The sequence below is a fragment of the Pagrus major genome, chromosome 15, assembly GCF_040436345.1.
Source record: "Pagrus major chromosome 15, Pma_NU_1.0".
Classification (NCBI taxonomy): Eukaryota; Metazoa; Chordata; class Actinopteri; order Spariformes; family Sparidae; genus Pagrus; species Pagrus major.
The window spans coordinates 28321004-28335299 of record NC_133229.1 but is presented as its reverse complement, the minus strand read 5'-3'; the positions used below and the strand labels follow the sequence as shown (position 1 = coordinate 28335299).

General features: G+C 42.0%; 1 protein-coding gene across 4 annotated transcripts in view; it reads left to right on the top strand.

The window, feature by feature from the left end:
• Positions 1–14296, top strand: part of itsn1 (intersectin 1 (SH3 domain protein)) — a 42297-nt gene that overhangs the window by 24654 nt on the left and 3347 nt on the right. For 2 of the 4 annotated variants that reach the window (XM_073481912.1, XM_073481911.1), the window contains exons 22-30: positions 2–176; positions 285–371; positions 487–644; positions 967–1309; positions 1404–1449; positions 1651–1772; positions 1937–2060; positions 2467–2661; positions 4804–8610. In XM_073481912.1, coding sequence (XP_073338013.1) covers positions 2–176; positions 285–371; positions 487–644; positions 967–1309; positions 1404–1449; positions 1651–1772; positions 1937–2060; positions 2467–2661; positions 4804–4805 — 1252 coding nt within the window. In that variant the 3' untranslated portion in view covers positions 4806–8610. Of the gene's footprint in view, position 1; positions 177–284; positions 372–486; positions 645–966; positions 1310–1403; positions 1450–1650; positions 1773–1936; positions 2061–2466; positions 2662–4803; positions 8611–10434; positions 10557–11140; positions 11248–11598; positions 11701–11807; positions 11890–12040; positions 12140–12234; positions 12319–12476; positions 12561–12703; positions 12917–13006; positions 13129–13246; positions 13330–13417; positions 13502–13779; positions 13845–14124; positions 14234–14296 lie in introns of those variants that run through there. The other 2 variants (XM_073481914.1, XM_073481913.1) reach the window with 2 other exon arrangements.

Sequence of the window (14296 nt, the reverse complement as noted above, 5' to 3'; positions counted from 1 at the left end):
GTTGGCCCTCCAACACAGCCAGTCAATCAGACAGCGAGGGATGGGACGCGTGGCCGACATCTTCAGCCAGTCAGAATCCTTCGCTCAGCGTTCCCTCGGCGCAGCTACGGCAACGCTCTGCCTTCACACCTGCTACCATGACGACGGGCTCCTCTCCTTCTCCTGTGCTGGGTCAGGTAGGAACATGATGAAACCATCACATCGTTTCGACTGGGCCCCCAGAACCCTGTTTAATGTTATGTTAACATTTAAAAGTTACTAACAGCTGTTTTTCTGTCTGTCAGGGGGAGAAGGTGGAGGGTCTTCAAGCTCAGGCGTTGTATCCCTGGAGAGCAAAGAAGGACAACCACCTCAACTTCAACAAAAATGAGGTACGTTTTTTTAATTTTTGTTCTCTTGCATGCTTGTTTTATTTGTGTGAGCTAATTTCTTTTTCTGCGTTATTTGTTTAACTTAATGGAACTAAAAGCGTTATTGTTCTTTCAGATAATAACCGTGTTGGAGCAGCAGGACATGTGGTGGTTAGGTGAACTGCAAACCGGACAGAGAGGCTGGTTCCCCAAAAGTTACGTTAAGCTCATCTCCGCCACCATGACGGCGACGGCTCCCCCCGCTGGTCCAGCGACGCGCAGTAAAAACACTAGGTGGGTTAAAAATGTTACATCAAGTCAACATGAGTGTATAAACCCTGAGTTCTTCAGACAGATGTCTGCTCCCGCTCATTGACAAATCCAAAAAACACAGAATTATATTGCTTCTACTTCAGCTACACAACTCTGGTTGTAAGTAGCAAGTAGATGTGATGATAAAAGCTTCAAGAGTCTGGATATTTGTGGTTTTGTAACCTTGAAATTGCTTGAATTACTTTTTAAAAAGCTGAAAGAAGTTGGATGAAGCAGTAGTTGATTACATTTGTTTTTTATGTCAACTTTTTTTTACCAAACAAAGATTTTTTTTTTCTTCCAGTGAGTCTGGAGCATCAGACAGCCCCCCCAATGGAAAACGTCCCTCTCCCTCCCCAACAAAACCCTCAGATTCTGGAGAAGGTAACACAGACACACACGTTAATTTAAATATATTTGTTAAAGTCTGGCAGGTATTTGTCTTTGACTCTGTGTCCACATGTATCTACACAGAGTACATTGCCATGTACACCTACGAGAGCAGTGAACAGGGCGACCTGAGCTTCCAGCAAGGTGATATCGTCATGGTGACCAGGAAAGAAGGGGATTGGTGGACGGGCATGGTCGGGGGCAAGACTGGAGTCTTCCCTTCCAATTATGTTAAACCGCGGGACTCCGCCTCAGAGGTGAGATTTCACTCGGAAACATATGAAGATGGACCAGAAGCCTTTCTGGGAAATATTTGTAATAATGTTATTTAAACTTTGCGTCTGTTTCCAGGCTTTGGGACCAGCAGGGAAGACGGGGAGCCTGGGAAAGAAACCAGGTGAGAATCAGTTACTCTTCACTCACTTTTTATCCTTTTTGCACACTGACTTGTTTCAATCGTTTCTGTTCATCAAACCTGATATAAACACAGAAAATGGTTGACTTCATAACATATCAAACCCCCACTTACTACAGATCCTAGGCGCTGGACTGCTTACTAACCACACCTTCTTCTTCTTACTTACTGTCTCTCCATCAGAAATCGCTCAGGTGATCGCCCCCTACAGTGCGACAGGAGCAGAGCAGCTGACGTTAGCTCCAGGACAGCTCATCCTCATCAGAAAAAAGAACCCAGGGGGCTGGTGGGAGGGAGAGCTTCAGGTATACGAGCACAAAGTGCAGTCTATTTATTTGTCTTAAAATCAAATCAAATATGCTGTAAATCATGTGAAATATGTGAATTATGAAGCTGTTATATTTGTCAGAACATGCAGACTGTGGTTGCAATTTATGACTAATAACCTGCTGTGTTCTGACTGGTTCAGGCCCGGGGGAAAAAGCGTCAGATAGGCTGGTTTCCAGCCAACTATGTGAAGCTGCTCAGTCCCAGCACCAGCAAGACAACGCCCACAGAGCCCACCCCTCCTAAACTGGCTCCTGCCAACACAGGTACACTCAGATAAATTCACGTACACGTCTTTAAGATGCTGTGGCTACTTTCACAATATGGATTAGCTAAAACATCAAACCATTTGAGAAAATTGTGGTCTTATTCTAAGTCCATAGATGATCTATACAAAGAACAAGTCTGAAATGTGTTGTCTTTTAGGGAGTTTGAGTTGCTTTGATAAAACGCTCAGTCATCAAAGTTGGTGATACAACTTGTATTTAAGGTGGCATAAAGTATTGTTTGCACCTCATGGCATGTTCATAGCAAGCAACCAACCAAGACTTTATTTATGTACTTTATAATTCATTCCAGGTATAAGTACAGTGATAGTGTAAAGATAAAACGTTAGTCAATATAAACACAATTCAGACTTCCTGTCCCTCACGTCTGTCTCTGGTCCTGAAGCTGTGTGTCAGGTGATCGGCATGTACGACTACGTGGCGCAGAACGACGACGAGCTGGCCTTCCAGAAGGGTCAGGTGATCACAGTGCTCAACAAGGACGACTGTGACTGGTGGAAAGGGGAGCTCAACGGGAGGGAGGGTCTGTTTCCTAGCAACTACGTCAAACTCACCACGGACACGGACCCGAGCACGCAGTGTGAGTACATGCAAACACACACACACACACACACACACAATCTCACCTGAATCACAGAACACACACACAATATACTGAAATTAACACGTTAACATCCTCTCAGTGTGAATACAGAGTAACAGAGTAACACTCGTAACACACAGTCACACTTCCACAGTGACACACTCTCTCCCTCTCACACACACACACACACACACACACACACACACACACACACCCCAGAGCCAGGTGTGGAGATGCTGTCCCTCTCTCAGTGTTTGACCCCGGATTGGTTTGACCTTTGACCTTTCACCTTGACACTCCTTTGGGCCTCTTTGATTACCTCCCAGTCATGCAACACCTCTGGGTGGTGTTTGTGTGTGTTTGTGTGGTGTGTATGTGCATGCATGTGTGTGTATATTTGCGCGCATAAGTGTAAAGTGTTTCCTCTCCTCCTGCATGTTTCCCTTCAGCATGATCCACCATAGACTCAGAGTTTCTAGAGCTGAGCACAGAGACGCCGGCAGTAAACCTGGACTCAACTCAGCGCTGTAACTAGTTGGAGTTGATGTTTTGTAGAAAAACGTGTTTTTGTACAATGAAAAATGATAAAAACACGATAATTTATAAGATTCTACTGCAGACAAACTCAGACACATGACGAACAAGAGCTGTGGTAACAAAGTGATGTATTTAAAGCTAAATAATAATAAAGTTTGTGATAAATAAATTGTAATGTTAAACTAACAGACCCGTGAGGGATCAAGCGCTTGATGTAACGGTAAAAATTTTATTTCTTTGCCACAGTAGTGTTTCTCCTTATTTACATTTTTAACAATTAATTCATTCAGTCAACCTTTATTTAAAACTCAAAGAATCATTGAGGCATGAACCCAACACTGCCTTCAATGCTTAATAAATATATAGAAACCAAAGTTCGTCTCATCCTACTGGTCCTAAAGATGAATAATTATTGACGTTGCCTGTTTTCACAGTACAGCCCAACTAATTCTGGTACTTAAGTGAATTCTTACATGAATAAATGAAAAATATATTTTCATTATGTAAATCTACTCCTGTCTATAAAAGCAAATGCTTGTGTAACGTAGGAAAACAAAATAGTTGATGTTCAGCTCCTCCTGACATCACTGATAATGACTTTAACATTTTGTGTTAGCAGATTGGTATGACATGTTGCAGCCACAGTGAACTGGTTAGATGAGGAGCTGCACTCAGACTTTGTTACGGCGTGTCGAAATTAGATTTAAATAAACAAAAAAAATGTTTTTACTGGAACTGTTTTGGTTGATATGAGCTCAGTATACCAGAATGTGTTTTTATACAGGCCGATAAGAAACAAGAAATTGCTGCTCAGAAATGCCAAAGAAATGTTTGTTTAAAATCGGTGCTGCCATTCTGTATTTGAGCCGGTAGAAATCTCTGTCGCATCTCATTGAAATACAATTTTAAAGAGGTTTTTACCAAAAAGAAAAACATTTTAGTTTAATTATGTGTTTGCTGTAAATATCAGCTGATGTAATACAATCAGATAAACTCAGACTCCCAAATTTTAATATCGTTTTGGCCACAACAATAGTTTGGTCTACAGTCTAAATGATCCCTACATATACACATTTTTAATATTATTTAGTTACAAAGCAGTGTTTTAAAAAGTACCCAGAAGTCACACTGGTGTAAAAGTAAAGAAAAAAAAATCTGATTGCCAATAAAATACATTTATTTCTGAATAAGCTGCTTTGTCTCTGATGCTGCATGCAATCTGCAAAGTAACTGGAAACTAAAGTAATCAGATAAATGTAGTGGAGTAAAAGTACAAAAATTGGCTCCAAATTGTGGTGGAGTGGAAATATAAAGGAGCAGAAATGGAAGTACTCAAAACTTTACTGAAGCACAGTACTTGAGTAAATGTACTTAGTTACATTCATCACTGTCAGCACTACACCAGTCTGCAGACAGACGCTCTGTCGCTCTGCCCGCTCTAGATCCTCTATTTCTATGCTAGGTTAGGCCACACCTCCACACTTCTCTGTCTTGCTGCACGCTCCACCCACCTAGCACCCGATTGGTTGTTGTTGTTGTTGTTGTTGTTGTTGTTTTGTTTAGTTGTTTTTGTTGATGTTGTTGTTGTCGTCCTCTCTCTAGGATCATATCATTACCCAGAACCCCCCTCTCCTCAAAGCCCTCAAAGAGACCCACTAGGCCACTCAACCAATGGGACAGCAGCAAGAGGTCACATGACCCGGAAATGGCGACTCTCCACCAATAGAAGCCAGAGAGAGAGAGAGAGACAGACAGACAGACATACAGACAGACTGTAACGTTTAAACGCCCTCTGGTGGCGAGAACTCTGTCTATGCATGGCTCTGACTGGACTTGGCCAAACTCTGTTTATCTAAGGCTCTGGCTCCAAACAGCACTGTTCAACCGGAGGGAGATCAATAGTCCCGACTCCTCTCCTCTATCATTCTTCTTCTCTTATCCTCCATCTTCTTCTTCTTCTTCTTCTTCTTCTTCTTCTCCTTCTTCTTCTCTTTTATCAGTCGTACGGTGTTTAGATGAGGAAGAGGAGGAGAGGAGGAGGTGACTATTGAGCTCCTTCCTCCCAGATTGGACTGATGAACATGTTTTGACTGGATTCACACACACACACACACACGCACACACTCACACACACACATTAACAATACATGCACACACACACACACACACAGCCATCTCCTAGCGTGGTAAAGTGGATAGTGGGTCATTTTGTGGCTTTATGGGAGATTGTGTCATTAGGCTCAGTAGCTGAGCTCATCCCCCGCCTTCCTGTTTTTATTTTTTTTAACCCGGCTCCCATTGGTTCAGCAGCTTCATTCGCCTGTCAGTCAAAAGCGCTGGCTCCACCCCCATCCCCCCTCACTAACCCCTCCCCTCCCACAGCTTCACAGAAAGACCCACTATCTGCAGGAGGACAAGTTTCAATGTTAAAGTCTCGTCTCCTCTCTTCACCTCTCTTCGCCTCCTCTCTCCTCAAAGCCAAAGACACCTCCTTCTTCCTCCTCCTCCTCCTCCTCCTCCTCCTCTTCTTCTTTCCCCCCCTCTCGAAAGGAGATGAAGTGAAGGAGAGGAGAGGAGACGAGGCAGGATTGAGATGCGTCCCGCAGCAGTTTGGTGCTAAGTTTCAATCCAGGATGTCGCTCCCTTCCCGTTAGTTTCTCCTCCTGTCGTTACCTTCTAGGAAAGGAGGCATAGAAGGGAGCGAGCAGCTGGAATGGGACTCAGCCCCGTAGCTCAGGGCTTTAAACGGAAAGCCATGCTGCAACTGCTTAGCATACTAGCTAACCAAATTACACACACACACACACACACACACACACACACACACACACCATGGTACAGTGAGTTTGGGGTTATGCACAAACACACACAAACACACACGTCACACTCAGACAGTGATGATGTTTTTATCCGTAGTAGTTTAACATTCTGAATATGTATTAACTTTAAAATGATCCGTTTTATGTTCTGTTGTCGTTGTTGTTTTTGTTTACATGTTTATTGTTTTGTCTGTTGCTATGATGACGACATGCTGTCACACTGTCGAGGGCCAGACCGGGAAGATTTGGTACTAAACATGTCGGAGTGGAACTAAAAAACAAAACTCGCTCATGGCCTTTGAATCATTCCAGTTAAAGGAATATTTAAACATTTTGGGAATTACACTTATTTACCTTCGAGCTGAAAGTTAAATGAGATGATTGATACCGCTCTCATGTCTGTCAGTAAAGTGTGAAGCCGGAGCTACGAGGTGATTAGCTTAACTAACTCAAGAACCTGGAAAACTACAAATGATTGTTTTTACATTTCTATTCATGCACAGATTAAACAAACAATTTTGGAGCTTTAAACAGAGCCAAGTGAGCTGTGTCCATGGATCTGATAGCGTTAGCATCGTAGCGATTCCTATGAAAGCTGCTCAGTGGCGCATGAAGCTAAAAACATCAAATTTCTTGGTATAAAAACACCCAGCTCTTCCGCGTTGGCCCACAGAGTGTCTGCTAACATCTGGTTTAGCCCCCAGCTAGCTTAAATGGGCTTAAAATCATTTAATCTTGCAGCTCTTCTCGACTTTCCAAATGTTATTGGGCCAAATGGATCAAATTATGACAGTGAAATAAGTCATTTCATGGGTGCTGTGACATTAACAAAAGTAAGATTATGGGTAAAAAAGTATATTTTGTTTCAAAGCCTGCATTCATCTTCTATGCTAAGCTAAGCTAAGCTAATCGTCTTCTTCTCTAGCTCCATATCTAACAGTCACTCATGAGAGTTTTGAGTATTGATCTTTTCATGTCGCGCTTGCCAAGAAAGCGAATAAGCATATTTCCCAAAAATGACGAACTGTTCCTTTAAAATAGCTCAGCTGTTTTTAGTTGTGGCTCAACTTCACAAAATATTATTTTTAAGTAATTTGAGCTTTACCTCCTTGAATTTTCCACACTGTGATGCACCTTTTTGGAAAAAAAGTGTTTTTAGCTCGTTGTCACCAGACTTCATGCACAAAAAGGCTGTTTTTAAGTTTTGCTTCCCTCTGAGCTGCAACGCTCCGGGAGGGATAGTGACCTGTGAAATATTCTAGACATCAATGATTGAAGCTGATCTCCTCAAACAGCTCCGTTACTTTGAGTTCAGCACTCTGATTTTCTGAGCCTCCAACAAGTCATTAGCTTAGGTCTTGACAGCGCTGTTCAGAGTCCTTTAAACATCTTATATCATAGTTCATCATATCAGACTGAGACAGATAAACTGACTGGTAGAGAAACCGCATAGCCTCACTTTCAATTAATATATAAAATGTATACGACCGGTTTCAATGGTTTCCATTTCCCACAGAAACGTAACGGCCCCTCAATTTGTTCCCATAGCAACAGACTGGTATTATAGTGGTTGCCATATCAGATTTGTATTGTTTCTTTTTTTGTTGATGTTTATCCAGATGACAGTATTGTGATTTTAATGTTTACCCTCAGAAACACAACGAATGAAAAACGATTATTGAACTACGCAAGTTTTTATACAACAAGCAATAGAGTTGTTATTATAATAATAATTATTATTATTAACCTGCTTGGATCCCATTGGCTCCTCGGTGTGTCAGTATTGGAGGGTGAAGGATTCTGATTGGGTGATGAGTCGAGGACCATCGGTTGTCGAACGAACCGAGGCTGGAGGCCCATATTTGGGTCACAGGCGGGTTTTTTGTTCGGTAACCGACGGCTCGAGGCTCGTCACAGTCAGAGTGAGTATTTTAGGTTAGAACAAAGAGCCGCCTAGACCGGAGCCACGCTTCACCAAGTCGATGTCACACTCCCGAAGATTCATCTCTGCCTGTTACTACATGGTAACGCCCCCCATCTGTAGCCATACTGTCACCTTTAGCATTAAGTTTAAATCATCCGGGGAAACGTTTAACTTTTTCATCTTTTACGGTTTTTAACAGAACACACACTTGTTTTCTGACCTCCGCTCTGAAGCGTGGCTCTGCTCTAGTCTGGTGTGTTTAAAATAAAAAAAGAAATTCAAAGCTCTGTATGATCTACACATAATCTAACGAATGGTAAACGGTTGGTGCTTCATGTCGATTATAAATAGCAGCTCTGATGAGTGGACGGATGGATTAACAGCCAGGCCAAATGTAACCAGACTGCACTTGGTTGTCGGTGCGTGCATGATTGAATGAATGAATGAATGAGTGAATGAGTGGAAAATAAAGCATGAATGAGCAATTTTATGGACGTGAATGGTCAGATGGATACACAAAGGAATGAACAGGATACTTGAATGAATGAACTGTACAGAATGTTACGTAGCGTGGAGAGAAACAATGTCCTGAGGTTTTATTGGTGGAGATTTTTGATGAAGAGGTGAATCTGACTGGTCCTGATGATTAAACGCTCTGAGACAGACTGCAGTCGACTGGCCTCGTTACTCACACACACACACACACACAGTGACTCAGTAATGTACACGTTATTATTCAAGGGAGTTTCCTGTTAAACTGGCATTTGTATTTTGATTATTGAAACTTACATTTAAGGCTGTGGAGGACTGATACTGCCAAAATCAAAAACAAATAAGTGGCTTGATAAATAAATGAATAAGCCAGTAAATGCACCAAAAACAATATATATTCATTAATTAATGTATAAAATGTGACATAAAGTGACATTTCTGTTTTTACATGCCTCTATTTATTTACCTTTGTATTATTTCACCTATTTTTTTACTTCCCCATTTATTTTTCCATTTTATTTATTAATTTAGTCATTTTTAAAATATATATACTTATTTATTTACACTACAAAACTGATAAATATGTACTATACCAGCTAGCTTCTCCTACTGTGGCGTGTTCACTGTCATATCTGCAAGTGCGTGAGACCGCGAGGCGAATATCCCGCTGACAGACGCGCCTGAAGTCTACAGAATTAAAAATAATAGTAAGTTTTAATATTTGGCCAACACGATTCACGTAATGTTTTAATAAAGTCATTGTTTTACACATTCATAATAATGTGCCCATATCGCAATGAATTGTGGGTAATTAAATCCCTGAAGTCTGGTGAAGTCCGCTCCCCAAGCAGACTCTCGTAGACCTACGAACTTCCTGAAGTTCTTCCTGAAGTCCGGACATTTGGATGAAGACTTTAAATGACGGCGCTCTCATTCTCACAGTGAAGCTGAAATAAATTCAAGAAAATACAGAAATAAAAAAAGTTTGTAGAAATGAACTGGGGGACATGCAGCGAGATGATAATACAGAAATATATAGATGTAAATAAAATTATATGAATAAATAAAACTGACAAAAATAAACCACACTAGTAAATTACAACAGAAATATATATTTATGTCCCGTTTTCTAAATTAATTAATAGTAACCTTCATTTTTACAATTGTTCTTTGGTGCATTTAAAGGTGTATTATGTTTTTATTGAGACATTTATTTATTCATTTTTGGTTTTGGCAGTTTCAGTCCTCCATATAGACATGCTATAACAGTCTTTATACAAATATTTTACCTTTTTATACATCACATTTGTAAAAAAAGTGAATCATATTACTTTATTAATCGATATATGAACATATGAAAAAGTGGTAGTCCGCAGCGATGAAAGAGAAAGATGTTCTCAACTTAAAGGCTCGATTTTATAACCAGTATTATATCACATGTACGTAGCTATCGCGTCCCAGATTTGTTGAATAAAACGACAGAACATCCAGCGAGCTGAAGATTTTGAGAGCTGCTAACAACGTCACCTGAACATCTGTTGGTTCAGTGTTGGTGGTGAGAAATCAGAAATCAAAAGCCACCTTCATAAATGCTGTCTGACTGTTTGTGTGTCATGTTTAGTGCAGTCGTGTGATGATATCCAGACATTTTCTTTTGCTTCAGTCAGAACAGACGCCACACTGAGAAGAACCGGGCTTCTAAAATAAACAGAGCCGCTATTATAAATATAAACGTTTAATAGACATCACTCTTCAGTCCCTGCACATACATCTACATACATGATCTCATGCTCTTTTCTGGACATGACAGAACAAAAAACAGACAAACTTTTGACTCAAACTCTCCTCCAGAGCCTGTTTGTCCACCTCAGGTATGTATTTCATCGGTAAAGTATTAATAAAGGTATAAAAGGTTGTTTTTTATACTCCTTCCATGTGTCCGGATGTTTGATTGACAGCTGTGTGTGTGTCTGTGTGTGTGTGGTGTTTGTGTTTCAGGGTGCGCTGACCTCCATCTGCTGGACATGCTGAGTCCCATGGAGAGGAAGAGGCAGGGCTACATCCACGAGCTGATCGTCACCGAGGAGAACTACGTCAACGACCTGCAGCTCGTCACAGAGGTGAGCACACTGACAGATGTGCTGATGACTTCAGCGTGCAGTATGTAACACACAATATCTACAGGGTCGGTAGTCTGGAGAGAAATGTAAAAAAGTACTTTGTGATATCTGTTGATGCTCTAAATCTTTTACACTTTGCCAAGAATCAGAGTGGGCAGGAAACAGGAAATACTTTAAATTCTGCAGCGTGTAAATGGTCAAAGTTGAGACTTAAAATCAGTGAGAAACTGACTTTATTTGGCTTCAAGTACCGATATCGTACAGAGCTGCAAAAATCCGATATTAAGAGGAGCTTTAACTTATTACCTCATGTTTAATTTATGTATTTGTAGACAAGCAGAAACAAAGAGTGCTGCGTTGTCTATAGATTTCTAAGTACATCCAAACAAAAAACAGCATGCAGAGCGAACCAAAAAACACTCAAAACACAGATACATGACAAAAAAAACACCTTAAAGTCATCGATGATGAAGATGAAGATGATGTTTACACTGTACAGTAGCTATGATGTTTGGGTGTGTTTGTGTTGAATCTACGTGAAGGTTGTGCATCAATTATCTCCTAAAACTGGTGTGTGTGCGCAGATCTTCCACAAACCTCTGCTGGAGTGCGAGCTGCTGACGGAGAAGGAGGTGGCGATGATCTTCGTCAACTGGAAGGAGCTCATCATGTGCAACATCAAACTGCTCAAGTAAGGACACACACACACACACACGCAGACACACACGCAGCTTTGTCTTTTAAAGTTCAGCTGCATTGATTGAAGCCTGTAGCTGTCTTGTTTTTTTTCCTTCACTGCTCAACCTGAAACACAATAAAGTACTATTTTTAAAATCATCATAAAAGTCAATGAGGTCTGGTATCTATGGAAACAAGGAGATCTTTCCTGCAGCTTCTCTGGGTCTCGGCGGCGGTAGACTGAGACGTCCTTCCCCCCAGAAACTTTAAATCTTTTGGAAATTTTAAAATAATTTCTTGGGGTATAAACAAACATGTACACATTTTCCCATCATGCCCCTCTGTCTCTTCCTCCTCACCGCAGGGCTCTGAGAGTGAGGAAGAAGATGTCGGGTGATCGGATGCCGGTGAAGATGATCGGTGACATCCTGACCAACCAGCTGCCTCACATGCAGCCATACATCAGGTTCTGTCTGTCGTCTCTCGATCACATTTTTAAAAACAAACCAGGAATTCATTGATTAATTTCTGTAAACAGTTTGATATAAATGTTGTTTTTTGTTCTGTCATCAGATTCTGTTCGTGTCAGCTGAACGGCGCCACGCTGATTCAGCAGAAAACCGACGACAACCCCGAGATCAAAGACTTCCTGAAGGTAGAAGATACTCACTAACATGCTTTAACTTTAGATGGAGGGAAAATGATTGGTCCTGGTCCAGTGGTCCAGGTCCTGGTCCAGTGATCACCAGCTCAGCCTGTAAGTTAAAGCCCGACTGAACAGATGTCCTGATGTTTGTCTCCATCAGAGGTTAGCGATGGACCCCAGGTGTAAGGGGATGCCTCTGTCCAGCTTCCTGCTCAAACCCATGCAGAGAGTCACTCGCTACCCGCTCATCATCAAGAACGTACGTAGGAAACACACACACACACACACACACACACACACACTCACAGTCAGAGGGTCACTTCTGTATAATTGTTTCTTATTTTGTGATCACAGATCTTAGAAAACACTCCAGAGTCTCATCCAGATCACAGCCACCTGAAAGCTGCTCTGGAGAAAGCAGAGGAGCTGTGCTCGCAGGTGAGCGCACACACTCACACACACACACACACACACACACACACACACACACCCTAATCCTCCTCCTCCTCCTTCTTCTTCTTCATCTTCTTCTCCTTCTTCTCCTCCTTCCCTCGTTCTCTCACTGAATCTGTGTGTGTGTGTTTTTGTGTTTTTAGGTGAACGAGGGCGTCAGGGAGAAGGAGAACTCAGATCGTCTGGAGTGGATTCAGGCTCACGTTCAGTGTGAAGGCCTGTCAGAGGTAAACCAAACACAAACACACACACACACACACACACACACACACACACACACACAAAACCTAGATGTTAACCTGTGATCAAAGACAAGCAAACAGCTGCAGAGTGAATCACTCATCATCACCTCTCCCTCTCCGTCCTTCAGCAACTGGTGTTTAACTCGGTCACCAACTGTCTGGGTCCCAGGAAGTTCCTCCACAGCGGCAAGTTGTTCAAAGCCAAGAGCAGCAAAGAGCTCTACGGCTTCCTGTTCAACGACTTCCTGCTGCTGACGCAGGTCACCAAACCTCTGGGCTCGTCGGGCTCGGACAAAGTCTTCTCCTCGAAAACACACCTGCAGTACCGCATGTACAAGACGGTGAGACGCCTCACACGCTGACACACAGATGTACATTCACACGCACACACATATAATCCTGACAACCGAGCCTGCTCGTCTCTTTTTCAGCCGATCTTCCTGAACGAAGTGTTGGTGAAGCTGCCGACGGACCCGTCAGGAGACGAGCCTCTGTTCCACATCTCTCACATAGACAGAGTTTACACTCTCAGAGCTGAGAGCATCAATGAAAGGTAACGAGGTCGACAGGTCTTTTGTTTCAGTGCTGTTTGACGTGTTGACTCTGGCCTCAAAATGTCTGCTGTTGATCTAAAGCCATGTGTTTTTTCGTTTGTGTGTTTGTTTCTGCAGGACGGCGTGGGTTCAGAAAATTAAAGCGGCTTCAGAACTCTTCATCGAGACGGAGAAGAAGAAGAGAGAGAAGGCGTATCTAGGTATCTCTGCTTTTCTGTCCTCCGTATAGAAAACATTTGAATCGTCTAACTGATTGTTCCTGATCAAACTGATGTCTCTGTGTCTCAGTGCGTTCTCAGAGAGCGACAGGCATCGGCAGACTGATGGTCAACATCGTGGAGGGAATCGAGCTCAAACCCTGTCGCTCCCATGGTACGAACACTTTCACTGATGTCATTCGATGATGTGGAGTCTTTATCTTTACAGAAAACATATGAAATGAGTCAAAGTTTTAAAGGGAACGTTCAACCAACAATGATAATTCAGTCATTATCTCCTCACCGCTGCGCTGCAGGAGAGTCACAAAACACTTCTGGAGCTTCACAGCAAAACAAATGCCAAGTTTAAATAATAATAATGAGTTGATTCAGTTAAAGAAGTTTTGTTTCTTGTTGTTCAGAAGATAAAAACCTGTCTGTCTGTGTCTCCAGGAAAAAGTAACCCATACTGTGAGGTGACCATGGGTTCACAGTGCCATATCACAAAAACATTACAGGTACGACTGCTGTTACCAACCTCATGTTTTTATTTAGCATTGTTACATCATAGATCAGAGATTAAGAGACGTTTGCTCGGGTTTATAATTGTTTCTCTTCCATTTCTTACTCTGTGATCCGACTTTGGAGACTAATAAGAGAGAAAATGGTGTAAAAATTCTCCTATAATCCTGTTTTGACATTTTGTTTTTAAACGTTTTAAGTTCACAGATGTAAATGACTGAACTTTGTGTGTCAGATCGTTCGTTCAGCTGTTTTCTCTTCCTGTTCTCGGTGCAGGACACATTAAATCCGAAGTGGAACTCCAACTGTCAGTTTTTTATAAAGGACCTGGAGCAGGACGTCCTCTGTGTCACTGTGTTCGAACGAGACCAGTTCTCACCTGACGGTCAGTCATATTTAGAGCTCTTCCATCAGATCATCGTCCTCCACTGGGGATGAAACGGCTTAA